Source organism: Syngnathus leptorhynchus, chromosome 1 (assembly GCF_054491065.1).
Source record: "Syngnathus leptorhynchus isolate UIUO chromosome 1, UIUO_Slep, whole genome shotgun sequence".
Classification (NCBI taxonomy): domain Eukaryota; kingdom Metazoa; phylum Chordata; class Actinopteri; order Syngnathiformes; family Syngnathidae; genus Syngnathus; species Syngnathus leptorhynchus.
In genome coordinates this window covers 23,157,791-23,183,006 of record NC_141195.1, presented here as the reverse complement: position 1 = coordinate 23,183,006, position 25,216 = coordinate 23,157,791, and the positions used below count along the sequence as shown (strand labels likewise).

At 47.9% G+C, this 25,216-nt stretch overlaps 5 protein-coding genes across 8 annotated transcripts in view; 1 reads left to right on the top strand and 4 right to left on the bottom strand.

The window, feature by feature from the left end:
* The window catches only part of erbb3b (erb-b2 receptor tyrosine kinase 3b), a 9,200-nt gene extending 8,854 nt beyond the window's left edge, over positions 1 to 346 (bottom strand). The window contains exon 1 of the mRNA XM_085914812.1: positions 215 to 346. Within this exon, the coding sequence (XP_085770938.1) occupies positions 215 to 293 (79 nt within the window). The 5' untranslated portion in view covers positions 294 to 346. The remainder of the gene's footprint in view (positions 1 to 214) is intronic.
* A 2,855-nt stretch (positions 347 to 3,201) lies between these two features.
* On the bottom strand, positions 3,202 to 4,907 carry arf3a (ADP-ribosylation factor 3a). Of its 2 annotated transcripts, none has more exons than XM_085914604.1 (5): positions 4,860 to 4,907; positions 4,001 to 4,183; positions 3,809 to 3,919; positions 3,593 to 3,717; positions 3,202 to 3,524 (listed from the first exon to the last, which is right to left on the bottom strand). In XM_085914604.1, exons 2-5 carry the CDS (start codon positions 4,146 to 4,148, stop codon positions 3,363 to 3,365), a joined length of 546 nt encoding a protein of 181 aa, XP_085770730.1. In that variant the 5' UTR covers positions 4,149 to 4,183; positions 4,860 to 4,907; the 3' UTR covers positions 3,202 to 3,362. The 2 variants fall into 2 exon arrangements, with proteins under 2 accessions (XP_085770730.1, XP_085770819.1); XM_085914693.1 differs by having other exon boundaries at positions 4,001 to 4,172; positions 4,860 to 4,901.
* Positions 4,908 to 6,725: 1,818 nt separating this feature from the next.
* wnt10b (wingless-type MMTV integration site family, member 10b) lies at positions 6,726 to 9,223 on the bottom strand. The gene is made up of 4 exons (XM_085914349.1): positions 9,147 to 9,223; positions 8,374 to 8,636; positions 7,558 to 7,958; positions 6,726 to 7,229 (listed from the first exon to the last, which is right to left on the bottom strand). The coding sequence occupies exons 1-4, from the start codon at positions 9,221 to 9,223 to the stop codon at positions 6,726 to 6,728; spliced, it is 1,245 nt and encodes a 414-aa protein (XP_085770475.1).
* Positions 9,224 to 11,912: 2,689 nt separating this feature from the next.
* Positions 11,913 to 14,803, top strand: wnt1 (wingless-type MMTV integration site family, member 1). Its single transcript, XM_085914475.1, has 4 exons — positions 11,913 to 12,013; positions 13,586 to 13,839; positions 13,964 to 14,229; positions 14,312 to 14,803. Exons 1-4 carry the CDS (start codon positions 11,913 to 11,915, stop codon positions 14,801 to 14,803), a joined length of 1,113 nt encoding a protein of 370 aa, XP_085770601.1.
* Positions 14,804 to 18,902: 4,099 nt separating this feature from the next.
* ikzf4 (IKAROS family zinc finger 4) lies at positions 18,903 to 25,195 on the bottom strand. Of its 3 annotated transcripts, XM_085913056.1 has the most exons (11): positions 25,070 to 25,188; positions 24,417 to 24,460; positions 24,232 to 24,344; positions 23,301 to 23,413; positions 23,185 to 23,239; positions 23,051 to 23,119; positions 22,722 to 22,973; positions 22,477 to 22,644; positions 22,254 to 22,409; positions 22,036 to 22,158; positions 18,903 to 21,872 (listed from the first exon to the last, which is right to left on the bottom strand). In XM_085913056.1, the coding sequence occupies exons 4-11, from the start codon at positions 23,301 to 23,303 to the stop codon at positions 21,124 to 21,126; spliced, it is 1,575 nt and encodes a 524-aa protein (XP_085769182.1). In that variant the 5' UTR covers positions 23,304 to 23,413; positions 24,232 to 24,344; positions 24,417 to 24,460; positions 25,070 to 25,188; the 3' UTR covers positions 18,903 to 21,123. The 3 variants fall into 3 exon arrangements, with proteins under 3 accessions (XP_085769182.1, XP_085769266.1, XP_085769345.1); XM_085913140.1 differs by lacking the exon at positions 24,417 to 24,460 and having other exon boundaries at positions 25,070 to 25,195; XM_085913219.1 differs by having other exon boundaries at positions 18,903 to 21,830; positions 24,417 to 25,154.
* Positions 25,196 to 25,216: the final 21 nt, after the last annotated feature.

Below are 25,216 nucleotides of genomic sequence, written 5' to 3'. Positions count from 1 at the left end.
ATTAAAGCAACGTCTTCTGTATGGATTACGTTTGGAAATCCGTGCTTATCAACTGAGAAGACGTCAACTGATAACGTCTGGCTTTCACCAAATGGCACAATATCTGGCCACAAAGTCGGCCTCGGAAATTTCGATTGCTTCCGTTCATCGGCGGTAGTTTGCTTGATTCAAGCATAAAGAAAGTGAACGATATGAATGAAGATTGCTCGCTTACCATCATGCGTTGGAGTCAAAGTCGCTCGCGGACTCCACAGCAATGCCACGGATACGCAAATGACGAGCCACTGCTTCATATTTTCATATCACACCAATCTTGACTTCATCCGACCTCCCTTGGCTCCGTCTCGTCGTCCTTTTTGTGTAAAAAGAGCAGATGAAGGCGCCCGATGAGTTGACGAAAAGAGGTAACAAGTGGCATTTTGTTTTGAGTAAGAACTTCCCTCCCAGAGCGACTGCTGTGATTGGCCAAGGACAAGCGGCCGGGCGGGCTTCTTCCACCTATCCCAGCTCGGTCCGTCGTTTTGTTTTCGTTGTCATTGAATACGTAGGATGTGTAGAATGATTAAACATAAAATGATTCTCTTTGTATTTTGTTGTAAAAAACAAAAAAAAAAGGGTCTGTGGCTTTTTTTTAGACTACTTTTTCCGATCTGCTATACAACAAATGGATTGCCACATGTTAAGCTCTCTGAACATCCCTCAAAAGGAAACACAGATGCGTCTGATGGCGGTCCGAGTAGCGTCAGAGGAGACTCTGTTGGTTGTGTAAAAAGCAGTATTGTCCCCCCCCCCCCATTACAGCCTGCTTCTTAATCACTTCTTTGATGCGCATGGAGCAGTCGGCCACAATGTGAGCATTGTCAAATGGTCGAGTCACTACTCAGCCCCATAACAGGCTTAATTTGTGCAAAAGGCCTCAAAGTCGGCAAGATTCCTCAGACAGCTAAACAACTCACTGCCCGGCAAGCGTGAGCAACTTTTACTGACGAATACTGACTCATGGATGCTTCATTTAAAGTTCCTGGAAATTAGGGAAGGACTTCTAATTTGGAGGTATCACAAAAATAGTGTTGTTGTTGTAACCCTGCCCATCTTTAAGTGATTGAATCTTTTTTTTTTTGCAATGTTGGAGTCAAGATCAATTACAATCACATTGGCTTCACACATTGGCAGTCAATTAACGGAGGAAATTGTGGGCTCGTGATTGGTGTCATCCTTCAATGTTGTTCTACCTTGTCTTTGGAGCCTGGAGGATGGCGGATTACAATCAGGATCGACTTGTGTGGCTTTTTGGCGTCTTCACTGCTAAAAGATCAGCAAGACGGCAGGACAGCATGCGTTCAACTTGCTTGTGCTCGGCGTGATCGCTCTCTCGTTTCCTCCGTGCCTTTTTTTCTGGGTCCGCCCACGAAACGAGGGTAGCAAACACTTAAGCGGGACGATCATGTCAACATGTGCTCACAACAATATCACAACTTATTGGAAAACTAATAATGAATGGAAAACAATTGAATCCTCAAATTAATTGCTACAAAATCACATGGCTTGAAGAGAGATGTCAAATGTTCTATTTTGTCCAGATGGCGTTTGTTAGCTTTTGTGCTTAAACTTTAATAATTGATGCCTCTTGTTATGTTTTTAGTTTGTGATATTAAAAAAAAAATGCTTATGATAGCGCCGCTCTAAAATTACAAAATAAAAACCTATCTGAGGTTATGGTCCATGCCTCTATTGTCCAGCAGGAGGCGACAAAGCTTCAGATTGAAAGCAATTCACTTGCTCCAGCCCCTGCCCTGCTCTGACCTGAGAAAATGATCGCAGCCAAAATGTCTGCAAAGCAGCACGACTTAATGAGATGCAGAAAATGAAAAAAAAAAAACGAGAGAGCAAGAGAAGCAAATCATTGTCCGTTTGTTTTTGAAGACAATAGAAATCAACTCTCCTCCTCCTCCTCCTTGGTTGTTGTCGAGCGTCCTCGATGAGTTTGGTGTCAGCCATGCAGTCTCCGATGTGGCCCCTCCCAATTAAGGCGAGCTGCAGGAGGGTGACTGCTGTGGCCTTTTGCAGTTATGTCTCCCTTCAAAGATTGATGAATCGATTGTGGAGCTGCTGCCGGTGTGTCTGTGCCCTGGGCGAAGGCGTCCCGGTTACGGGTGGGAATCCCAGCTATGGCATCTACCCTGGGGCGACTATTGTAGTTGTCCTGCAGGGGGCCACAGAGCTGGTGGCCCCGGGAGCCAAGTGGAGCAGCTCGGACTCACATACTGCTGTCACATCCCTGGAGACACACAACCGCTGCTCTTGTGCCAAGCAAAAATGCAATACAAACGCAACTCCACATTCACTTCAATGTTTTGGAACATCAATTTTTCCTGATTCACCTTGCATATAAATATATCCAGCAGCTGTTTCCACAACAGAGCTGAAAAGCAAATATTCAATCAATCCGCGTCGCTAGGTCCACCCCCTTGTTGTGACGTCACACTTGCGTCAGGACGGCTACACCTCACAACGTGCAACACTTGCCTGTCTTGTGAGTTCGATTCCCGCATATAACGGTGTGAAAGTGTGTGATTAAAAAAAAACGCCTTTGGGAGCGAACTGTTTATTTACAGCAGTTGACAGCCAGTCGCGCCGCCCGCAAGCCCGATTTGTCTGTCTTCACATGCAGCATGGGAAACAATCGCATTCTTTTCATTTTCTTCTTTCACTGTTTCCACTCGCAAAGAAGTGATATACAGTATTGAATAGTTACACTTCAAATCTGCTTTGCAATAAATAAATTCTGCTGAAATATAATTATTAAGTGCAGTATTGGGGTAAATAAATGCATGTCATCTAAAAAAAAAAAAAGTAAAGATATGTATTTCAATGTAAGTCAAATATACCTTTGACTATGTTGCAAACAATGTTGAGCTTTTGATGACAACATCTTGCTAGTCCCACAATACTAATATATCATTTACATCAAGTACAATTAGGTAACATATTATTACTTCACCTGCAGCACAAGTGTAGACCTGGACAAAATCAGACGCCAAAGGAGGGAAAATACACGTGGCAGTTCCGAAACATTCTACAGTACGCTATTCCCGTCGTACATCCCGATGTACGGATCCAGTGTCGATGTACGGATCCAGTGTCGAGAAAGCAACGCATTGAAATCACACACACACATAATAATAATAATAATAATAATAATAATAATAAACTCTCACAGAAGAGAAACCAATCAATCAAATAAATAATCAAGTCAAAGAACATTTGGGAGGGGGGGGGGGGGAGGCCACAGAGTCAGGGACTTCTCGGCACCGCCTCTCCGTGTCAACTCGATGCGTCCGGACCTGGATGGAGCTGGCTCTTCACTTTTTGTTCTTCAGCTGATTGGCCAGCCAATCCAGGCCCTCGTAAAGGCCGTCGCCGCTGGTGGCGCAGGTTGCCTGAATGTACCAGTTGCGGTGGCGAAGGGAATGCAGGCCCAGCTTGTCGGTGATCTCCGCCGCGTTCATGGCGTTGGGCAGGTCCTGACAAAACAACAACAACAGCGGTCGTTGCGTCACGCACGTACGGGCGCGTCCGAGCGGGTCCGCACCTGCTTGTTGGCGAAGACGAGAAGGACGGCGTCCCGCAACTCGTCCTCGGCCAGCATCCTCATGAGTTCCTCTCGGGCTTCGTTGACGCGTTCGCGGTCGTTGCTGTCCACCACAAAGATCAAGCCTGCGCAGGCGGGATGACGGCGAATATGCTAATTGACCTCTTGTAAAATCTGAATCCGAGTCTGCTGACATTAGCATGGGCGGCTACTTACCCTGAGTGTTTTGGAAGTAGTGCCTCCACAGGGGACGAATCTTATCCTGGCCGCCCACGTCCCAAACAGTGAAGCTGATGTTCTTGTACTCCACCGTCTCAACGTTGAAGCCTGAGCAATGACAAAGAAGTCACACAAGCTGGATTCACCGTTTCGTTTTTTGTGTGTGTGTGTGGTTCTCGCCTCACACACCAATTGTGGGAATGGTGGTGACGATCTCGCCCAGCTTCAGCTTGTAAAGGATCGTGGTTTTCCCCGCCGCGTCCAACCCCACCATGAGAATTCGCATCTCCTTTTTCCCAATCAGGCTCTTCAACAGGTTTCCAAAGATGTTGCCCATGATGACCAGCGGCCCGCTCCTCAGCTGCAACAGAACTACGACGAGGAACTCTTTAACAGCTCTCAGAAGAAATGCAGTAAAAGTGCTTCACACATGCAAAAGCTGGAGGTTGGTGAAAGTTCAAACAAAAGTTAATCATGATCAGAACTGACACAGTCGGCTGTACAGGTCAATAATATTCAACGAGTTCACTACCACGGGGCAGTGCAGTAGAAGTAGGTGCCATTGTGTCTGATGAAACAAAACACGCAATTTCGAGAGACAAATTCCAAAACAAAACATGAATTAGCATCGACTATGCTCGCCGGCCGGGAAGAAGGCGAGAACCAGATTGCATGCTGCAGTATGCTGCAGTCATTCAGCCGCGTCGACCGAATCGATTGGCTCGCGAGACATCCAGACGCGTGCTTGAAGATGATGATTATTACTATAACGATGCAGTGTTCAAATGACAACCATTAAAAGACCATCTTTGCTAAATAAATGAAAACCATAATATTCGCCCCTTGAGTGTGTGTGTGTGCGTGCGTGCGTGTGTGCGGCAATCGTCGCATAGTCACGACGAACACTCCGATCGCCTTAATGTGGTCGATTAAAGAGCGCCAATTGAGTTTTATTTGTTAGGGAAAAGGCTTAAGGTATGTCACATGAACGTGAGCGCAATTGTCACGTCTCCTCGTCGAAACGATGGCGCAATTCGTTTGCACTTACCGTCAACGGGAGGCTGCCAGCTGGATGAAGGAGAGAGTCAGGTTCGTGGCAAATCCCGCGATGACACGCCCGCGTAGTCTCGCGGGATTTGGCTAGTTTAGAGAATGCTACAGTACAACAACCATCATGGCCCGTTTCATGTCTTCTCCTAAAACGGCCGTTTTGTTTTGTTTAATCTGTTTTAGCGTTTGAACATTTTTTTTTTAACATCCTCATAAAGCGTGTGAGCTGAAACGAACCATTGTGACACAAAGTAAGAATCTAAAGTGCTTGAATAATTAACACTAGGATCGTCTTAATAAATAAGTAAAGTGGAATAGGATGCTTTGTGACTCCTCCTGCCACATAATTAGCTGGACAAGTTGGCTGAAATGAAATATTTAAATGACAAAAATATGGTACCTACCTTACCTCCAAAACAGTTTGTTCCATGACCTCTATGACCCCCAACACAATCTCTCACCACTTAAGTGTATGCAAAGACTTGAGCAGCTCAAAGTTATTTTTTTTTCAAACACTCAGCAAGCATGAAGGGAACAAAACATCAACATGACAACCCTTGAAAACTATTTATTGTTGTTGGAAAAAGCAGATACAACGAGGTTGGTGATTAGACATTGCTCATTCGTGTTGCATTCAATGTGTCCCACAGCTGTGTGAATATCAATGCTAGAAAAGGTGCACAATAAAACACAAACGCTTTGAGTCAATCTGGAATATGTTCCGACAAATTAAAATTCTGTGACAATTTTCACCGCTCGCTCACGTGATGTGTTTATCACGAATAAAGGACGGGAATAAAGTGGCGAGCAGATGTTTGCAGCTGCACGCCAGATTTGGGGGTGGAGCAGACTCATGGCGGGGTTTGTTGTGAGCTCAGAGTTTTGGTGAGGGTTACGCGGGGGTTACGCCGGGGCGGCAGCGGAGGTGGGCCGGCTAGTTATGACTTATAGGAAGCTCTCCTCTGAAGTTGCTGCCAGCGCGCACCCCAGCAAACACAATCACAAGTCTGGTGGCTTCTGCTAGCTGAACTAATGAGGGCCTACAAGTTGAGGGTAGGGGCTTTGATGTTCTGGGTAGCTGCGTCCTTGTGTTTTCTCTGCCGCTCACGTCCCACATCAAAAACCCAAAGGGGAGTTGAGAAGCAGATGTCGGGAGCCATGTATTTAGACAGCGCGGGCGCATGCACGCTATTCATCCCTTCCTCAGAGCCCCCATTTCTCCTTCCTTGCAGGATGGATCTGCTCTCACTACGTATCTCTGTATCCAGCTCATACTCCATCGCCTCACTTGACACCTATAATCAAGATGTCAATCAGTGCGGCTGATTTTTTTTTTCTCTCCCGACTTCCTCTCTGGTTGCTTCTCTTTAATTTTCAAGCCAGTCTGGTTGTTGTTATTGGCTCGCTATCAATGTGTTTGGCTTTGCAGCAATGAGGGAGACATTGGCGAGGGGAGGAAGCAATTGCAGTCTGTCTGACACGTGCGTGGAGAAACGGTGACAGGGCATTACGATTTTCAGGATGAATCCAGAAATCCAGATCTTCATCATTCCATAGAACTTTAGTGTCACTAAAAACCAAGTTGGTAGTGTTGCTAAATCAGTGACATTCCTCAGGAAGCCAAAACGAGTTTCCCAAGTCTTCACCATTATTTTATTTTCATCATAGTTGCTATTTTTCTTGTGTGAAATATTTGTGGGGCCACAGGGAGCAAAAAAAATGAAAGAACATTAGATGAGAAGACAATTACAACCAAGCTGTTCTGTCCAGCACAGCCACAACACAGTAATAATATTAATAAAAATAGATTTATAAATGTACAGTGCGTGTCGACTGAAAATAAAGCGTCCTCTTCACTGTGGGTCTACTTGCAGACGCTGAGCCATTCGGTGACGCGGCACTCGTCACACAGAACGTAGCAGCACCAATGAAAGGTGCAGTTGCAGCGCCGGCCGCGACTCTGCTTCAGGATGTTGTGTCCTCGGCCGCAACACAGCGAGCCGCAACCCTCCGTGCCCGAGCTGCTTTTGTTGCACACGCGCCCGTGCGTGCCCAGAGAGTCAGCGGCCGCGTCGCGCTCACAAAAATCGGGCGACTTTTCAAAGTACACCAACTCTCTGGACAAGCCGCCGCCGCCGCGGCCTCCTCTGGGGCTCCCGGTCCTTCTGCGGCCCATGTTGGCGATTCGGGGATTGAAAACGCCGCTGTTCTTGTTCTGGGAGTTGACCAGGACGGCTGAGAGTAATTTCTCCTTGAGTATTGAACCCACCAGCCGGAACTCGGGAGAAACGTGCCAGCAGGTCTTGAATTGGCAGCTCCCTGATGTTCCGTGACACTTGCACCTCCTCTTCATGTTGTCGGCGACGATCTGGCAGGTCACACACGCGTCAGGGTCGATTATTTTTGTCGCTTTAGTCAAGCATGATGCCAAAAGTGTCGACTAACACGTGTGATTAGCGTGTTGCTCGATTGACTAAAGGGGAAGTCAAGTAAAAGAAAAACACCATCACGGCTCGCCCGTTTTCTGGTTTTGGTCATGTGACATTTGCAAGCTGAGCCCAAAATGGCCGCCCCCTCGGATGGCTCCAAACAGGTGGCTTGTTCTGCTTAAGTCGTACTCCACTAATGGAATTCCATGTTTGGACTAGTGGGGGCGCATAGAGAATAGCATGGAGAAAAATTTGGACTTGACTCACCTGTCGTCCCACTCGCTTGTTGTGTATCCTCATACGAGCATGGATGTCTCTCGGGGACCCCAGGGAGTCCAGCCACTCCCTGGAGAAGCGTTCCCCGAAACGTAAGTCATGATTGCAGCCGCTCCACTCCCAAGTCTCCTGCATGGAGCTGAGCTCGTGGGGAAAAGGCTTGAGGCGCTGGGCGGAGGCCGGGTCCAGGCGAGCGGACGGGGGCAGGCCGGCCTTCTGCAGCATCTGCAGCTGGAGCCGCATCAGTTTGGACCGCATGAGCTCGTCGTCGTCCCGCCGACGCTTGCCATCGCAGCCGCATCCCCCCAGCTTGCCCAGGCTGCAGGCCGAGGCCACCGAGTGCGCCACGCCCGCCGCTAACAAGGCCAGCGAGAAGGCGCTCTCACGAAAACCTCGTGGGAACACACGCAGGATACAATTTAAGAAGTGACCGAGTGCAGAATCGCACGTTGCATTCAAGTCTGCTAACTTCATGCTAACACATAATGGGAAACGTCATAGCATTATAATGCTTTTGCACACAAATGGTGCAGCAACACAAAGTGTCCATTTGACATTGCAGGACTTATCCGTGCAAAAAGCAGTTCATATTATTTCAGCCTGCCGAGTCACTTCTAGTAGTTTTGAAACTCTTCTTTGTGCCCCCTGGTGGCCAAGTCGCACAAGCTGTTTCATTCTATGCATTCAAATTTTCTTCCAAATGAAACACAGCACAGAGTTCCATTTTCCTCATTTAAGCATTTTGCAGAAATGTTGTTTGGTTGATTTGCTTTGATTTCAAGAGGAAAAGTTGGCTTTGTGTCTCACCTCTGTTGAGGATGACGCTGTGGTGCAGCAGCTTGCCGAGGGCCTCCAGGGACGAGCAGTTCCACCGTTGGTCCTGCAGCTGGTGCTGACACTCGTGGATGGCCACCTGGATGCCCTGCAGGGCCGAGGCCGTCACGTCGGGTCGTCGCACGCACATCCTCAGCTGACGTTTACTCAGGCCGGCCAGGCGCAGGCACACCGAGTTGGGGGTTAGGACTGGCTCTCCTGCCACCTTCAGGCTGAGGATGTCATTACACAGCACCCTGCCACGCCGCCCACACCAGCGCATGCATACACGCACGGAAGTGGACAGTCAACTGGTTGCCGGAGCCAAGTGCAAAGCCGCGCGGCAGAGACGACAAGACAGTGAGTGTGCAGAAAGTCCTTCCACACTGAGCGCTTTACATCGATTCCAAGCAGGAATGGATGGATGAATGGATGGATGAATGGATGGATGGATGGATGGATGGATGGATGGATGGATGGATGGATGGATGGATGGATGGATGGAAAATATAGAGAAATGAAAATATTGATTTACAGTAAATTTAATTCAAGTTGACTTCTTATAAGAAGTGTGCGTGCGTTGCGTGCGTGTCAGTGTTACGCGCGTGTGTTACACGAATTTCATGCAAACTTTTTGATCAAAACTTAAATTGCCATGAAGAATCGTTGGAATATCGATTGAAACCCCCACACGTGAATGAAAATATGTGTTCATGTTTTTGGATCATTTGCATCGGGTGGGAAGAATAGCTCTCAAGTGCACTTACGTCAACGCAGGTAGTAATAACAATGCTGCCGCCAAAATCGGGCACCGGTCCAAGCGGAGTTTATGTGGTAGTTCCATTTTCTGTCGCGCCGTGACATTAAACCTCTGGAGAAGTTGTCCCGTGTTTAAAAAAAGACAATTGTTTTAAGAGATAAGGATTTATTTTCAATACAGCGGCGCCAAACGAGGAGGGAGAGTGAAGACGAAGAGGGGAGGCGAGGAAAGCTGGAGATCACTGGAGCAGGATGGGGTGGGGGCGTTAAAGAGGAGGCCCCACAGGCGGCTGTTTGCAAAATATTGCCCACCATTGAAGTTGGACTGTCATCTTATTAGGTCATAACATGCTCTGTAAAATAACATTTTGGGGCTATGAAACGCGCAAATGAGTAAGCGGCGCATTTTCATGCCATTGCTGACTCCAACTCAACAATTTAAGACCGACTTGCATTTTTGGAGCGTAAATCACTTACTCAGCAATAAATAAATAAATAAATAAATAAATAAATAAATACATAAATAAATAACTCAAACATGATACAATAATATACTCCGAGTGGTGAAATGCTTTTTTTGTGCATGAAAAAAAGAACAATTTGATTAACAATGTCGTACTCTTCCAATAATCTTAAATTAATCTTTATTGAATTTATGAAGGTGAAGGGAGAGCAACAGCAATATGTGACCATCAGCAAACCAAGGGAAAAGGCTTTATCATCATTTTGGGGTATTTTGGTTATGCGGTGCATAAATTAGTCAATTGAAATTCTTTTCAATTTACAACGCCAGAATTGATTATATTATCTCCGTATTTCTTTCATTTTGGTTACTTGCGTCCGTGCGTAAAAGTTGCTCCATGCACCTTTACGCACAAGCCGCGCTTCCCAAGCATCAGTGCGCATGCACTTGCTCTAAGATCATTCAAAACTAGAAAAATAAAACGCCCGACAAGAATGCATGAGGATATACTTTGTCCACGGAAGAGTGGGGAAGAGTCATTGATGGATGTGGGACGAAGGGGGCGGGGCCATTGGCACTGTACGACAGAGGCAGCAGCAGTAGCAGCAGGCAGGCGGCTCCTCACAGACAATACACCCCTACTCAATCGCATGCCCCCCCCCCCCCCCCCCCAAGCAACCACCTCCATCAGAGCGACAACTTCACTTTGTCATCTCAACTTCTTCAGAAGAGTAATGAAGTTCCGAGTGATCCGTTCAAATGTGGCTGGATCGATTTCAAAACCAAACAGTTGTCTGAATATATAACGGGACAGGTGCGTATTCTCTAAAGTGAGCCAGCTCTTTATATCAGCACGCACATATGTTAAAAGTTTGATGGGGATTTGAACAAAAACAGAAACAGAATAGACGCTGAGTCCCCCCCCCCCCCCTCCCCTCCCTCCTCCTCCCCCCGAACACGACTCGCATAGTGACACCAATTCATCTAATCTCCTTCCATTCCCTAAGCCGCAGCAATGAAAAGTGCATTAGCATTCTGCTTTGGCGTGTATATCTAAGTGGCTTAAAAAGTGATTTGAAGTTGATTTGTATATAAAAGGCTCCCCCCCTTGATCCGGATTGGAGCTAATCTGCTCGGTGTCGCATGACTGCTCCAGGAAGCCCCGTTTTGGGCACCGAGCTTCGCGCGTTTCCAAATGTCGTCAAAGCCGCTTTACAAAAGCCCATTTCCTTTTTTTACTGTCATCACAAAGATTATTCTTACACCTCTCTAATATGGAAGTATGCAAATTGGCAGATAAACGCGGTGGGCGCGCGCACGCACTTTGGGGACATTGAGATGACTGAAGAAAATGGGCTCACACCAAGGGAGGTCTGCGGACCAGATGTTGGAATGGCTTATTCATTCGGGAGAAAAAGTTCAACGGATGAGCATGCACACTCAATTTTGCGGCACCGCGCGCGTCAAATCATGCACAACCGAATCACACATGCAAGCAAGGCGTGGCTGCGTGAACTCGGTCCAAAACGAGAGTGAGTTTTTAGAGAGGAGGAGATAGAGAGTTGGCGAAAAGGGCATTCCCATGCAGCCGCCCCCACATTGCGCCGAATGACTGTCTGTCTGCACCGTGACAGCCTAACGGACGCCACCTTCTGCCTGCGCGGAACAACACACGGAGAAAAAAAAAAAAAGAATTCCAGTGCGGATTGGATCATGCCCTGCATGAGATTCCACAAATGCGCAACGCCACGGATTGCCCCCCCCCCCCCCCCTCCCTACCCCTCATCTGTCTTTTCTGCACAGTTGTGTTTCCTTATTCATTGTGCGCCTCTATGAAGAGCATTAACCATCCCTCCCTCCAATCCTATTGAAAAGGCTCTGAGGAAGAGTGAGGGGGGGAAAAAAAAACACAGAGGGAGACGTGAGCAGCAAATCCCTTTTTTATTCCCCCCTCGTAGCACTCAATAAGAGAAGAATGTGTTGCCTATCTGCTGTCACCGCCGAAGGGATCAAGTCGGCGGGACCGTCCCACGCGCTCCATGCACCGCGCAGAGCATCACTCGGAGGGACACAGTGAAGGAGGAGCGCATGCACGCACGCAGCTTCCTCGCATGCGTGCACGACTCTTTGACTTCAAGCCTCCGGAGCTGTCTCACGTCGACAGCAGACCCGCGCTCAATTAACTCCGACTGGTGAGTTGATGCACCTTGCACAAGAAGCGATGATTCTCTTGAAATTGTATTGTGCTTTATTATTTATTATATTTAATGTGGGGGTTTTTTTGTGGGGGAGGGAGGTGAGCGAGAGCGCGATGCGGAGTTTGGCGCTTCTGCTGGGAGTCAAAGCCGCCTGCATCTTGCTGGTGTCGTCGCTCTCCGGCACCGGGGCGGTCAACAACAGCGGCCGCTGGTGGTGAGTTCAAGGCCAATTGGGCAACTCTATGCATGCGTGCGTACATGGAGAAGTTTATTTCACGCTCCAATCTCGGATATGTGTTACTCTTGGCACCGCTCACTAAATTCATACCGCACGAGCTCTTCTGCTTCCAAACTTCCAGCGCATTTATTGTTCTTTCTGAGAATTATTATATCCTAAATGGATTTGCGATACTGTAAACAACAAGAAAAAAACGTTTATGTAAAAGGTGGAAGAATTGTAAATTTATTTAACTGCCGAATAGAATCCAACAAGACTCATCAAATAATATTTGGACACAAGGGAGACATTACATGCTTTGAGGTTAGGTTTTTGTTTTCGTTGGATTTCTTTTATGACCTTGTTCAAATATTTGTTAATTGTGGGTTGGGCACTTTGGACAAAAGATTTGAACCATTTTGGAAGCGTCTTTGCTGTTTTCAATAAATTGACAGCTGACATTCCAGAAGCTTGCGAGGCTAACAAACCCTTCAAATAAAAGTCTAATTATTAGCACTCGTTTTCAAAGCAGAAGTGGGTCATTGTATGAGGTGAAGGAGTCGAAATGAAAATATATATATATATTCTAAGAATATTGAGGTGTTAACATGTGGGACACATTTATCAAGAAAGGTAGACTTGCCAAAAACGTCTTGAGAAGATAAGAAAAGATGAAATTTCAGGTTGCCCTCAATTTTGCGCACCTTGCAAGAAGCTGAACGTGTCACAGCTGCCCGTAGTCGTTCATGGTGTTGGATCCAAATGCAGAGAAGCGGATAGGTGGGGCAGAGGTGCTCTCCAAAAATACAAAGGAAAAAAAAAAAAGAAAAATTACTTGGATTTGTCAGAAACGCCAAAAAGGTCCAAGGTAACAAAGTGGCAAAATCCTTGACTGACATTGATTTTGCCAGAGACCGCTAACAGCAACAATGAATTGACTCGGACCGAAAGAAACCAGGAAAGTTAAAGCCCAGCAAGTGATGAGACAGTGCCGAACACCTGGACGAGACACAAGTGGCCGACGGAGCTGATTGGCTAACACAATTAAGGGGCACAGGTCAACGAGAGAGCGTGGCGACTGCCTCGTGGTGGACACAAAGAATTTGGGGCAAAACTCAAATCAAAACCAAAATGGACACGTGACAGAACGTCAACATTGGCAACACGCGCTTGATTTGATCCTGGTTCACTTTGATTTTGCCCTTGTTCAAACCGCCAGTCAAAATCTCAATTTTTAGCCCAACTAGATCAAAAAGCCACAAAGCACATTAATTCTGACTTTGGATTTTTTTTTACTCTTTTTTTTTTCTTCTTATGAACAGAGACTTTTTCTATTTTTTTCACATTTTTTTCAAAATATTTTCTCATTTGTTCGGATTTTCGTTTATTTTTTCTCATTTCTTCTCATGTTTGATTAATTTAAAAAAAAAAAATCAAAATATTTTCTCATTTTTTTCTCATTTGTTCTCATTTTCGCTTATTTTTTTTCTCATTTTTTCTTCTTACAAACAAAGACTTATTTCGGCCCAGTCTGACTTTCCCTTTGACTCGTCCTTGTGTTTCCGCCAGGGGCATCGTCAACGTGGCCTCCTCGTCCAACCTTCTGACCAACTCCAAGAATGTGCCGTTGGCGCTGGACCCGAGCCTGGCCCTACTGAGTCGCCGGCAACGTCGACTGATTCGGCAGAATCCTGGCATCTTGCACGCCATCACGGCGGGACTGCACACGGCCTTGAAGGAATGCAAGTGGCAGTTCCGTAACCGCCGCTGGAACTGCCCGACCACCCACAGCCCGGCCATATTTGGCAAAATTGTCAATCGGGGTGAGTCTCTCGTCTTTCCCTGCGGGTCGTCCTCGGAAGACTTTGGGGGAGGCGGGTCCGAACACTTGGGCTTGTTCGTATTAAAACATTTTATCTGATGAAAAGTCTCGCTATGGTTTCTCAGGCTGCAGAGAGACGGCCTTCGTGTTCGCCATCACCAGCGCGGGGGTGACGCACGCCGTGGCCCGCTCGTGTTCAGAAGGGGCCATCGAATCGTGTACCTGCGACTACCGGCGCAGAGGCCCCGGGGGACCCGACTGGCACTGGGGCGGCTGCAGCGACAACGTGGACTTTGGCAGGATGTTCAGTCGGGAATTCGCCGACTCCAGCGAGAAAGGACGAGATCTACGCTACCTCACCAACCTGCACAATAACGAGGCCGGCAGAATGGTGGGGAAGGACGGCCGGGGTCGGGTCGGTACGGGCGAAGGGGGGGGCCACCGAGCGTGACTTCTGTCTCCTGTCGTTGCAGACGGTGTCGTCGGAAATGCGTCAGGAGTGCAAATGTCACGGGATGTCGGGCTCGTGCGCGGTGCGTACCTGTTGGATGCGCCTCCCGAGTTTCCGCGCCGTGGGCGACGTCCTCAAGGAGCGTTTCGACGGCGCTTCCCGAGTGGTGTACGCCAACAAGGGCAGCAACCGAGCCTCCCACCGAGCGGGCCCTCGCCACCTGCAACCGGAAAACCCGGCTCACAAACCCCCCTCCGTGGTGGACTTGGTTTATTTTGAAAAATCGCCAAACTTTTGCTCCTACAACGGCAAAAGCGGCACTTTGGGAACTTGGGGTCGAACTTGCAACAACTCTTCTCCCGGTCTGGACGGATGCGAGCTGCTCTGCTGCGGACGCGGCTTCCAGACTCGGGCCGAGAGCGTCACCGAGCGCTGCCACTGCACCTTCCACTGGTGCTGTCACGTCAGCTGCCTGAACTGCACCAGTACTCGAACAGTACACCAGTGTCTATGATAACGTGGCGGCGGTGGCGGCGTTCCGGGCCCGTGAGAAGTCGCTATAGCAGAAAAACTCACAAGTACTGCACATGGGCAGTTGCGAGGGTGAACCAGACAGGGAACTTGATCAAGCCCAAATTCCAATCAATGGATAAAAGCACAAAAGTATCAACAGGGTATAAAAGTTCACACTTGCTTATATTTAATGCTCAGAAGTGTTGTGAAAAGAAAACTTGATAGCTTGTACTCATAAAGAAGAGACTTCATTCTCGTGCAGATCTTCCAATTCTTTGACAGCAATCCATTGGTTGCGGCCCAATAGCAAAAAAAAAAAAAAAATAATAATCCTCCAGCACATTTTGATTTCTTATAGAAACACTTCTTAAGCCTGATCTTCTGGCCGCAAGCCGCTCTAAAAGCTAAAGCTAACTGGCACAGGTAAGTTGGGGCACTGGTGGCATCTTCTCATCATGTTTCAAAATAGCGGACCAGACCTGATTCAAACCACAGAGACTTAAATCAGCTAAGAGGACCAAAATGTTGTACAGATCCAAATATTTATAACAAAGTCATTGCTGGATGAGCCGTGGAATGTTTTTGTTTTGTAGGATGATTTCCTGGAATGATCACTTGGTGTGTTTTGCCATGCACTGAATACACACTTTGTTTTTGTCAGTGTGAATCTAAAAGAAAATTGGATACTACGCTAGTAAGATGCCAGCGAGCTCTTTAGGGAAGACCAATGATGTAGGCGCCATTGTATGATAGAACAATAAAGTTTATATTTTTCAATCTGTCCACGTTTTGATGTTTTTTTTTTCTTCAAAATGCTCAACCAAGTGAGCATCTAAGTCTATCCCTGGGTGTCCTGAGCTTAATCCTATTATCAGCAACAAAGCTCGCAAGACATCTTTGCATCTGGGCTCTCCATTGACAAAGGCAGCTTATGCAGACACAGACACCTTCACCTCGTACGGCGCCATCTAAACTAGTCTGAAGAATTGAAAACGGGCATTCTCCGACCCTTGGCGATGCGCTTAAAGTGCGTGAGCTTGCTCGGCGGCGAGGGTCGATAGAAATTGATCGGCTATCGCTCGACATCCAATGTCAAAAAAAGATATCCATATTGCAAAAACAAAGATGGAGGACTTTGAGGGAAGCTGGGAGTAGAGCAGGCGGGGTTCAAATGGCAGGCATGAGAGTGAGGTGGGAGAGTCGGAGGGTGAGGCGGCGTGGGAGGGACGGGAGGGGGGGGCGAGGGGGTCCGTGCCTGTGGGAGTGCTGAGGAGTCAGTGATAATTAGCTCAATTAGTGACAAAGGCAGTGTAATAAATACCGACTTAGTGTCTGGGTCCCCGCTGGCTTCTCCGTGCGCAGCCTGCGATGTGGCCCTGGCCTGATGGACAATTCATTAAAGTGACAAAATAGCCCAGCGTCCAGGCGTGACGCAGCGAGTTAGCACCCCGCCGGCCCGGCTCATTGTTCTAATTGTCTGGGCCGGAGTCACTTTGTGGCCGCCTCCTACTTGAGCCACCCCGGCCCTCGGAAAAGAGCCGGGGCACTTTATGCCCCACCTTAGTGTGTGAGTAGGTGATCGGCAGGTTTGGGGCGGGGGGGACAAAACAAAAACAGTGAGAGCCCCTCGGGGAGGGAGGGAGGCGGCGGGATTAGCCCACGGAGGTTGCCCGGGAGCGCCGGGAGCAGCGGCGATCGGAATGTAGGAGAGATGAGTCCAGAAGCTCGGATGCGGGACAAAGCGAGAGTTAATAAGGAAAGATTGAAGGGGCCGGCGACAATGGGCCGCCACCCGAGTCGAGATGAAATTGCTTCCGAGGATTATTGGGAGAGGGCGTGAGCCATGTCGGCTTTGTGTGCCGGTGTGTGTGTTTGGTCGGGCATTTGTGTGTGTTTGTGCCGGGCAGGCAGGGGGAGAGCTGGATTGATGGTCGGGGAGCGGGGGAACCGGGCCGAGGCTAACCGGCTGTTCCCACAGTCTGTTCTGCCGCGGCCACCTTTGACACACGGGCCCGCCAGGCGGCGAGCGGGCAGGCGTGGCGACCTGCCCGGCGTCCAAAACAACAATACTGTCGACCAGAGGGGAAGCGCGGGCCGCCGAGAAAGGCGAGAAATGAAACCAGCCCCAAAATTGCTTTGAATGAAACTTAGAAAATAGGCGGGCCTATGACTGAAAGGTGATGAGCAGCTTCACGTAGAAATTCCTCTCCTCTTTGCCCGCTGGCTGGAGCGGCTTTCCATTTAAAGGTCGTTTGAACTGGGCCAATTTAGGTCACTTCACTGAATGGCGGCGGGCCGCCGCTCACCGTGACTGGGAAGGACAGTGTGGGCGCGACGGGCAGGAACTGAAAGCCTACCTCAAATTTATGATAGCGTTGCCATGACGCCAAAGGATTAGAGGAGGAATTGTCTGGAGCCATGAAATAAAAAGACACTTGAAGTGGATGGATGGACAGACTGACGAAGGGATGGATGGATGGGCGGATGGTGTGTGTGTGTGTTCTGTGTGTGTGATTGCAAGCGGCAGCTGCAAGGCAGAGCCAGGGCAGGAGGAGAAGGGCAAGTGACCTTTTGGGGCAGATGGCAGTTTCAGAGCGAAAGCCACGCAGCATCACAATGGCCGTGGCCTCCTCCGTCACTTCATCATCCGACGACCTGCCGCAAGCGAGCACCCAGGCGAGGACCGCTTTCATTGTGCTCCGGCTTCATCGGCGCATTCCGTGGAGCCCTCAACAAGTGTTGGCGGGACAAGCGAGAAGAACGAAGCCCAACATTGGATGGATGGATGGATGGATGGACGGAAGAACAACAAAACCCAGGACGCTGCTTTCCATGTATGTCACAGCGCCATGTCCCACATCAACAACAAGAACATCCTCGAGCCAAGCCGTAGATGTTTGCGTGTGCTTGCATGTGGTTGCCCGCACGCTTCCTGCCGCAGTGGGTCCCATTCACGGTCCAGCCCATCTGGCAAGAAGACAAGTCTTCTCTGAGGTCGTGGAGTGACAGGGGGACAGCCAGGCAACCACAGAAGCCACACATTTCGCCCGAGTGCCGGGAATGGCTTGCATAACACAACGGCGCCGGTTTTGCATTCTCTCCATTGCTACAACTGCAAAACATTGTCGGTGTCACGTTATGAAATAGAAAAAAAACACGCCACCTGCGTTTATGAGACACACGCAAGCTTTTATCGCTAATGGCTTCCAGAGTTACAGAGAAACTCAAAGCGCCGCCAGCTTTGTTTCAAAACACACGACTGGACCCTTAAAAAAAGAAAAGAAAAAGTTCATTCTATAAAAACACACTTAATTTATACATGAGTTGTCCATTCTTTTAGCTTTTCTTTTTTTTTTTAAATAGAATTAAGTTACTCACCAAATAAATGTCTTTTAGCTTCACAGCAGGTGCCAAAGTATGATTCATGATTTCATGAGACCAAATAGCAGAGTTGAAGCAGCTTGTTACTGTACTTAAAAGGGAAGTCTGCACTTTTCTTATTTTTTATTATTATTATTATCATTTTATTTACGTTAAATACCTCGCACCTTTTAGTTGCAAACCACTGAAAATAAACTTTTTTTCTCCTGTTAAACGAGCTGCGTAATCTTGATTTGATTGCCCTCTAGTGGTCAGACCTAGACACTACACATTCTAACATTCCTCAAGAAAAAGAAAAAAAAAAGTACACCGTACATGTATAGTAGTTGGAACTAGCACCAACTGCTGCGTGGTGTCTTTACCCCATCACCCCCCCCCCCCCCCCCCACGTACACACACACACACACACACACACACACACACACACGCGTATTTGTTAGTGACGTCACAATGGCACATGGGACAGACACTGCAAAATCGAAGTCAGGACCCAGGACAGTGGCATGCGCCATCGTACCCAGTTTGAAGCAGTGTGATTAGATTTGTGAATTAAACTTTGATTAATGACGTAATGTCATTTGCTTGAAAGATAAATACACCACGTATGACGTCACTTAGCGGCAAGCTATGCCATTTTGTTGAATTACGTAAAGACAAACATTTGAGACGTACCATGGAAGAAAAATGAAAGCAATCATCATTTTAACAATAACCCGAACTTTAATAACAGTAAAAAGTTTGCAGAATATTGAGGGCAACGCATTTGTAATTGCAGAAAACATCTCAGAAAGCAACAGGACATTTTGAAGTGATGAGGCAGTTCAACTTTGAGGTAAATTGTTTCTGTCATATAATAGCACTCACAAAAGAACACAACAAAATCCACACAAGGAGACACAAACCCATGCCTCGTTTTTCACTGAACTTTACATTTGCAGAAAGAAAAAAAAAAAATCAATTCAGGTGAAAGCAGGGTGGTGACAAGCACACATGCTGTCGTCCAGTCAATCACGTTTCCTCCATTTGAGCTTCTTATTTTTTTTTGGGTCAAACTACCTCATTACATTCTGTGTTTTATTTTTTATTTTTTAAAAATCACATATTAAAGCAGCAAACCCACAATAACAAGTCAAAAATACTGAGTTTGGTCTCATTCGTGTTCCCAAAATCGACATGGACAGAAAACGTCACTGTACTGTAGCAATAAGGTTGTTGGGTGCTAGAAAGAAGCAGGAGGTAAAAATCTCTCGTCCGCTTGAGGAACACGCCGGAGAAGATTTGGAATATAGCTGATTAAAATACACCCAGGTTGAAACAAGCCACATTAAGAAATAAACTACCGCTAATGAAACGCAACATAATTCAAGTTAGACTTGCTAAACGATGACGCCGATTAACTTCACGAGTCAAGTGAGTCAGTTCTATAAACTTGCAGCGTCATCAATTGTGCAACGTGATGGGAGTCTGAGAAAGGCAAATGATATGACTTTCGTTGTGAGAGATTGATTCAGTTGTTAGTTCGGGGGCAGAAGAACGAGCACGACAAAATTAAGCCCACCAAGTTGCTCGGGGCAGAGACGCACGTCGTGTACGAGCAGGTGGAGTCGTGTCGACCGCCATCTTGGCCAGGGGGGCCTTTCTTGTAAACTTAATGGCTCAAGCTCTGACCAGCTCCTGAAAGGCTCACTCCAATAATCATGCAAGGCGAGCTACTTTACTTTCACGGAATTTCCATAGTACTGGTTCTGCACCGAGTGTCCAACACTGTAAACAAGTTATAATTAAGGCAGATCTTTTCCGTTTGGAGCCTATGACGAAAGCCCCGCCCCCCTCCGGTCCCAGAGGTAGAAACCTCTCAAGTGCAAATGAGGCTTACGCACCTTACTGACGTCACTAAAGTCCACACGCCATTTTGCTCAATGTAAACACGGTGCCTTCCGTTCTGCTTGTGCACGCAACCATTTCATGGAGTAATTGAAATCGAGGGGAAGATGGCTAGTCAACATTTCCCAGCACCTGTTCCCTTCTTTTTTCGTTTTTTTTTTTTTTTTTTAGTTTGGGGGAAATCCCCCAAGAAGGCACTTTTCAAGCAAAATCACATTTTTGCCCGTTGATTCAATAAGAGTGCAACCTATCATTCCATAATTTGCCGCAATAAACGTTTTAAATGCTGCTCTCGGAAGATTCTTCACCCGTTTTTGCTTCCGTTGAATAAAACCAGGCCCGGCCGTGGCTCTGAGGGGGGAGCGTCCGTCCGCTAAATCGTCAGCCTGCACCGGCTGCTGCGGCCACCAGAGGGCGCACAAGAGGTGAGCGCGCCATGATGCATCTACTGTGCGCAATTAAAATTGAACGCATCATGATTTTTTGTTGATAGACTGGGTTTACACGGAGCCTTGTAATCTGATTGGAAAGACATTGAAAACACAAACGGAAAGAAAACGCTCCATATAAACACCTCAATCAGAATAAACAGGCCCAATTCGAATGGAAGTCGGATTCACCAGGGCAAAATATTCTCTTTCGCAATTCCATCAGAAGTGGCGTTTGCACACGTTCCGCGTCTCGACGTAAACGACCTTGTCATGTATCGATCTCCTGCCGCCCTCCGAGCAGAGCTGGTCTGCGGCGGGAGAGCTTGCAACTTGTTTCTATCAAGCTTTTGCTCGACAAAAACTAGCACAACTATGACATTAAATCGACGACTAAGCTCAATCTTGATATACGACGTCGATCAGGCATCTTAAAACGGCTAAAATTGTGGCGGGTATGTAAAGAGTCGATTGCGTCACGTGGAAACGCTTGACCAGAGATCTTCAACAGGGAAAGACAAAACAGTGCCGTAGCTAACAAAAAAGGACGACTTTTGCACCGGGGATTTCAAGCATGATGTGTTGCGGAACGAAAATGAGCCCCGGACGCTTTTTCTCGGCGCTCACCTCAGGCCAGCCGGTGCTCTCCTCGACTCATGTGCGAGGAAAACTCGTAGCGGTCCCGGCTGCAGTGGCCGCAGATGTTGCACTCGAAGGGCCGGCGGAAACCGTGGCAGCCCATGTGGATGGTGAACATGACGTGATCCAGGAAGAGGATGCGACAGTGGCGGCAGTGGAAGCAGCGCACCGGGCGACCGTCCCTGTCCAAGACGCGCACCTTCTCGCCGGAGGGGAGCGGTGCGCTTACGCCCCTCTTGGCCGAGGCGGGAGGCGAAGGGCAAACTCGCTCCCACTCCGGACCGAGGCCGGAAAAGCCGTAGGGCAGCGCCAGGCTCTGGTAGTGGAGGTGCTGGTTGTTATTCGAGGTACGTGTTTGGACCGCAGCCCTGGCGCTGAGGTCTTCCGCTGTGCTCTCCGTATCTGTCGAGTCGGGACATCCGTCGGGCGAGGTGGCGTGGCTGTGAAGCGAAGGCAGACCGTCGCAGCCTTCGCCCGTTTCTTGAGAAGGCGGGCCGAGAAGGGGCAACGAAAGTCCGGCCGGGGCTCCTTGAGGCGGCACCTTGCTGTTAGCGGAGCCCAGGATGGCGCGCAGCTCACACGAGAAGGCGGGATCGAGAGCGGCGTCTTCGGCCGACCGGGGCTTCGGTTGCTCCCCTTCCCTCTCGGAACCGGACGACAAGTCACACGGGACTTCGAGATGGATTCGCTTGTCAGCTGGGAATCCCAAACAGCAGTGAAGGTCAATGGATGGATGACCTTTGGTGTGTGTGATGGATGTGATGGTATTTCATTCAGAAATATGACAATGGCGAAACCTCAGAGTCTCTGCAAAAATTTCATATCGGCGGCGGTGGAACCGAAATGATTCCAAATCTGGATCCGACCCTCGTGAGGGTTGCATAAGGAAACAACAACTTACCCAGAAACTTCTGTGGCGTTGACCTCTTGCGCTTGGTGATGCTAACAGCTAATCTATCCGCTAACTGGGCTTTCCCACCGGATGTGTCCAATGCCATCGTCTCCAAATTTAGAGACTGATCATCTGCAAACAAAATCCATCGTGACCGTCTTACCGCAAGCATCCATGACTGCATCCATTTCTTTTTTTTGTAATGACTGCATCAACTTCCAACGGACCTTGTTGTAGTCTCTTGGAGTTAACCGCTGCCTTATGGTCCTGGTTCTTAAGAAAAGCGTGGCAGCGATCAAAATGGTCCTCTAATGTGCTCTGCTGTTTGTAGCTGCGACTACAATAAATGCACTTGAAAGGCTTTCCCCCAAGTGGTGAAGAAACTGCAATTGGGGTCAAAATGTCACACTGAAGCCTCACAATGGATAGAAAAAAAAAAAAAATGTCGACCTGCATGTGTGCGCAGATGTCCGGCGAGGGCGTCCCTCCTCCGACAAGCGTAGTTGCAAATGGGGCACTTGAAGGGTTTCTCTCCGGAATGCAACTTGATGTGACGTAACAAGTTGCCCTTCTGGGTGAAGGAAGCGCCGCACTGGTTACATTGGAAAGGCCTCTCGCCTGACAACAAACACCAAAAACCCTCGGGCCCTTTGCCGTTTTTTTCTTTTTCAACTCGTCGGCCGGGATCCGCTCACCTGTATGGCTTCGCTTGTGCACCATCAGCACATTGGGTCCGATGCAAATGATCCCGCACACGTCGCATTGGAACTTTCCGTTGGGAAGTCGGACGGGTCCGGGCGAAGCGCTTTTGGAAGCCGTCGACTCTCCGTAAAGATTCCCCGGCCCGAGCCCCGCGTGCCCGGCGCCGCCGTCCTCCGTCGGCTCCGCTCGGTTGGGTGACGGCGGCGATTTTTCTCCACCGGGCGGCTCCACCTCGACGGGCTTTTCTGGAAAGGCGAAATCGAACGGACCTTACACGAGCAGATGACACCGAGAGGCCGCGGCGGAAAATAGAAAAGCCAACCCGCGTGGGAGCGACGAGTCAAGGTACGTTGACCGTTTGGGCCGTCCGTCGACGGCTCGGGCTCGTTGCCTGAATGAGACAGGAAAGGAGAATCGCGGCGTCCGTACACGCGAATGGAACGTCTCTCGTGTTACCTGACGCGTGAGAGCATCCGTTGCAGTTGTCAGCATTCATGCTTTGGCCAGATGCCTGCAAGAAGAAAAGTGTCGGCACTTCACCGAGCCATTCCCCGATGTGGAAGTGTACTGACCATTTAAAACGCTTGCGGCTCGGTGCAAATAAAATTGCGAACTTGTCGCAAATGTGCATCTCAGGTCAGGGCTCGGCCTGAGCTGTTGGACGCGCGTTCATCTCCACTGCGGCCTGCGGATATATGGAAAGACGTTGAGATGTTAGGGATGTTCTGCACGCGCACAAAAAAATGGGCTGAAAAAATGATACTGCAGCAACAACAATAAATCAATCAATAAAAAATAAATAATAAATATATCAACAAAATAAAACAACGATTAAAAAAAAATCAACAAAATTAAATAAAAATTAAATAAAATTCTAGAAATAATTCTGAAAGACTTAAAAATAAAAATAAAAAATTAAAAATAAAAATCAATAAATATATCAACAAAATAAAAAAATGATTTTAAAAAATCAACAAAATTAAATAAAAATTAAATAAAATTCTATAAATAATTCTGAAAGACTTTGAGGTTGTTTTTTTACACTGAACTGGGAGTGGCAACGAGCTGGACAATTACCTCCACTTTAACAATTTGAGTGGGGTGCAGTAAGTTCATGAAATCTTGCTTGCAAGACCAGGACAAACTTGACAAGACAACCCCGAAAAGTTGTGGGGTTGCAATGATCTCGATATACACACACAAAAAAAAATACTTGATCAATTGAACACAAAGCTGCTCCAATTGTGTTGTGGCAATGGCAACAGGTGCCACTTAGTGCTCTTCGCATTTATTTGTTCAACCTGTCCCCTAACAAGTACAGAAAAGCTTTTTTTTAGTCAACTGGATAATTGTAAAAAAATATGAGTTTCTAACATAAACAAAAATCAATCTGACGGCTTCAACAGGTTAAAAATGCGACCGCTTTTATGAATAAAGTGAACCACATCGCCCAGAGGTTGAAAATCTTTTTGTGAGTCAAACTAATAGATTCTAAAAACTTACTGTTGGTCTCCAAAGCTCAACGTGGTCTTGGGTCAAGGCCTTCCAGTTTCCTAAGAGACTTCCAAGTGTCCAATTGGATTGGATTTGACAGAAATTGCTTGCTGGGTCAGAATCTGCCATGTATGAACCAAGATGACCCAAACGCTGAGAGCACATTTGGTAATAACAAACTTAATCAAACATACCTTTCAACTCGATCATTCCTTTTTCAGCCTTCGAGGAGATCTCTCTAAATTATGTCACGATGGAACACGCCTCAGCGTATGCACAAACAAATGCGGTACAAGGGAACGTTGATATTCTGCCTGCTCGCCTGCCTGCCTACTTCCGGCCGCTTGGAGAGCAACAGGCGCGGATGCAGACGCGCCAGTCACACCAGGGCACGGCTGGGTTGGGGTGGGGGGGAGTCGGCGCCCACTCTAGCGCCGACTCTTGACCGACAATCGTTTATCTCTACGGGGAAGGCGACCGTGCGGTTTTTATTTTGCAAATAACTAGCTGGCCTCCACACACACATATATATTTTGGCCTCTTGTTTGAGCCACTCGGCGCGTTTCCTTGTCGGCGACTAAAAACGGCGGGCGGCGTGTCACCAATGACGGACGGATGACAGCCGCATATGCATCCACGCACGGACGCCCCAGCATCGAGCACATTCAACTGTCGGCGCTGCCATGCAATGTTTCAATGTTTCTCGCGCCCCGTTGCTATGGCAACAGCGCACACGACGAATGGCATTCACCCGCGTTCAACTCTCGCGGAAAAAAATATATATAAAAGGCTTGCAAATGGTGGCTGTTTTTAGGGGTTCACCAGGGTCCATAAAACGCCTTCTTACCTGTTCACCCACCGCTTGTTCTTTCCTTTCTCGGAAGTGTCTGGATTGAGCTTTGTTTTCAACGCTCAGGCAGCATCGCTCGAATCTTTTTTTTTTTTTTTTACCTGAGAGCCCCAAACAACTTCCGGCCTGCAGACTGTCGAATGC

What these genes read in the sequence shown, in the direction of transcription:
- arf3a (XM_085914604.1), bottom strand. Translation starts at nt 4,148, where the DNA reads ATGGGCAACATCTTTGGAAACCTGTTGAAGAGCCTGATTGGGAAAAAG. An exon ending in CTACTTCCAAAACACTCAGG is followed by an intron (nt 3,718 to 3,808) that starts GTAAGTAGCCGC and finishes CCGCCTGCGCAG; the next exon opens with GCTTGATCTTTGTGGTGGAC. An exon ending in TCGTCTTCGCCAACAAGCAG is followed by an intron (nt 3,525 to 3,592) that starts GTGCGGACCCGC and finishes TTGTTTTGTCAG; the next exon opens with GACCTGCCCAACGCCATGAA.
- wnt10b (XM_085914349.1), bottom strand. Translation starts at nt 9,223, where the DNA reads ATGGAACTACCACATAAACTCCGCTTGGACCGGTGCCCGATTTTGGCG. An exon ending in TTATTACTACCTGCGTTGAC is followed by an intron (nt 8,637 to 9,146) that starts GTAAGTGCACTT and finishes GCGGCGTGGCAG; the next exon opens with GGTGCTGTGTAATGACATCC. An exon ending in CAGCGTCATCCTCAACAGAG is followed by an intron (nt 7,959 to 8,373) that starts GTGAGACACAAA and finishes TGTTCCCACGAG; the next exon opens with GTTTTCGTGAGAGCGCCTTC.
- wnt1 (XM_085914475.1), top strand. Translation starts at nt 11,913, where the DNA reads ATGCGGAGTTTGGCGCTTCTGCTGGGAGTCAAAGCCGCCTGCATCTTG. An exon ending in AACAACAGCGGCCGCTGGTG is followed by an intron (nt 12,014 to 13,585) that starts GTGAGTTCAAGG and finishes TGTTTCCGCCAG; the next exon opens with GGGCATCGTCAACGTGGCCT. An exon ending in TGGCAAAATTGTCAATCGGG is followed by an intron (nt 13,840 to 13,963) that starts GTGAGTCTCTCG and finishes ATGGTTTCTCAG; the next exon opens with GCTGCAGAGAGACGGCCTTC.
- ikzf4 (XM_085913140.1), bottom strand. An exon ending in GACTCGTCGCTCCCACGCGG is followed by an intron (nt 22,974 to 23,050) that starts GTTGGCTTTTCT and finishes TCGCCTTTCCAG; the next exon opens with AAAAGCCCGTCGAGGTGGAG. An exon ending in CTCCAAGAGACTACAACAAG is followed by an intron (nt 22,159 to 22,253) that starts GTCCGTTGGAAG and finishes TTTTGTTTGCAG; the next exon opens with ATGATCAGTCTCTAAATTTG.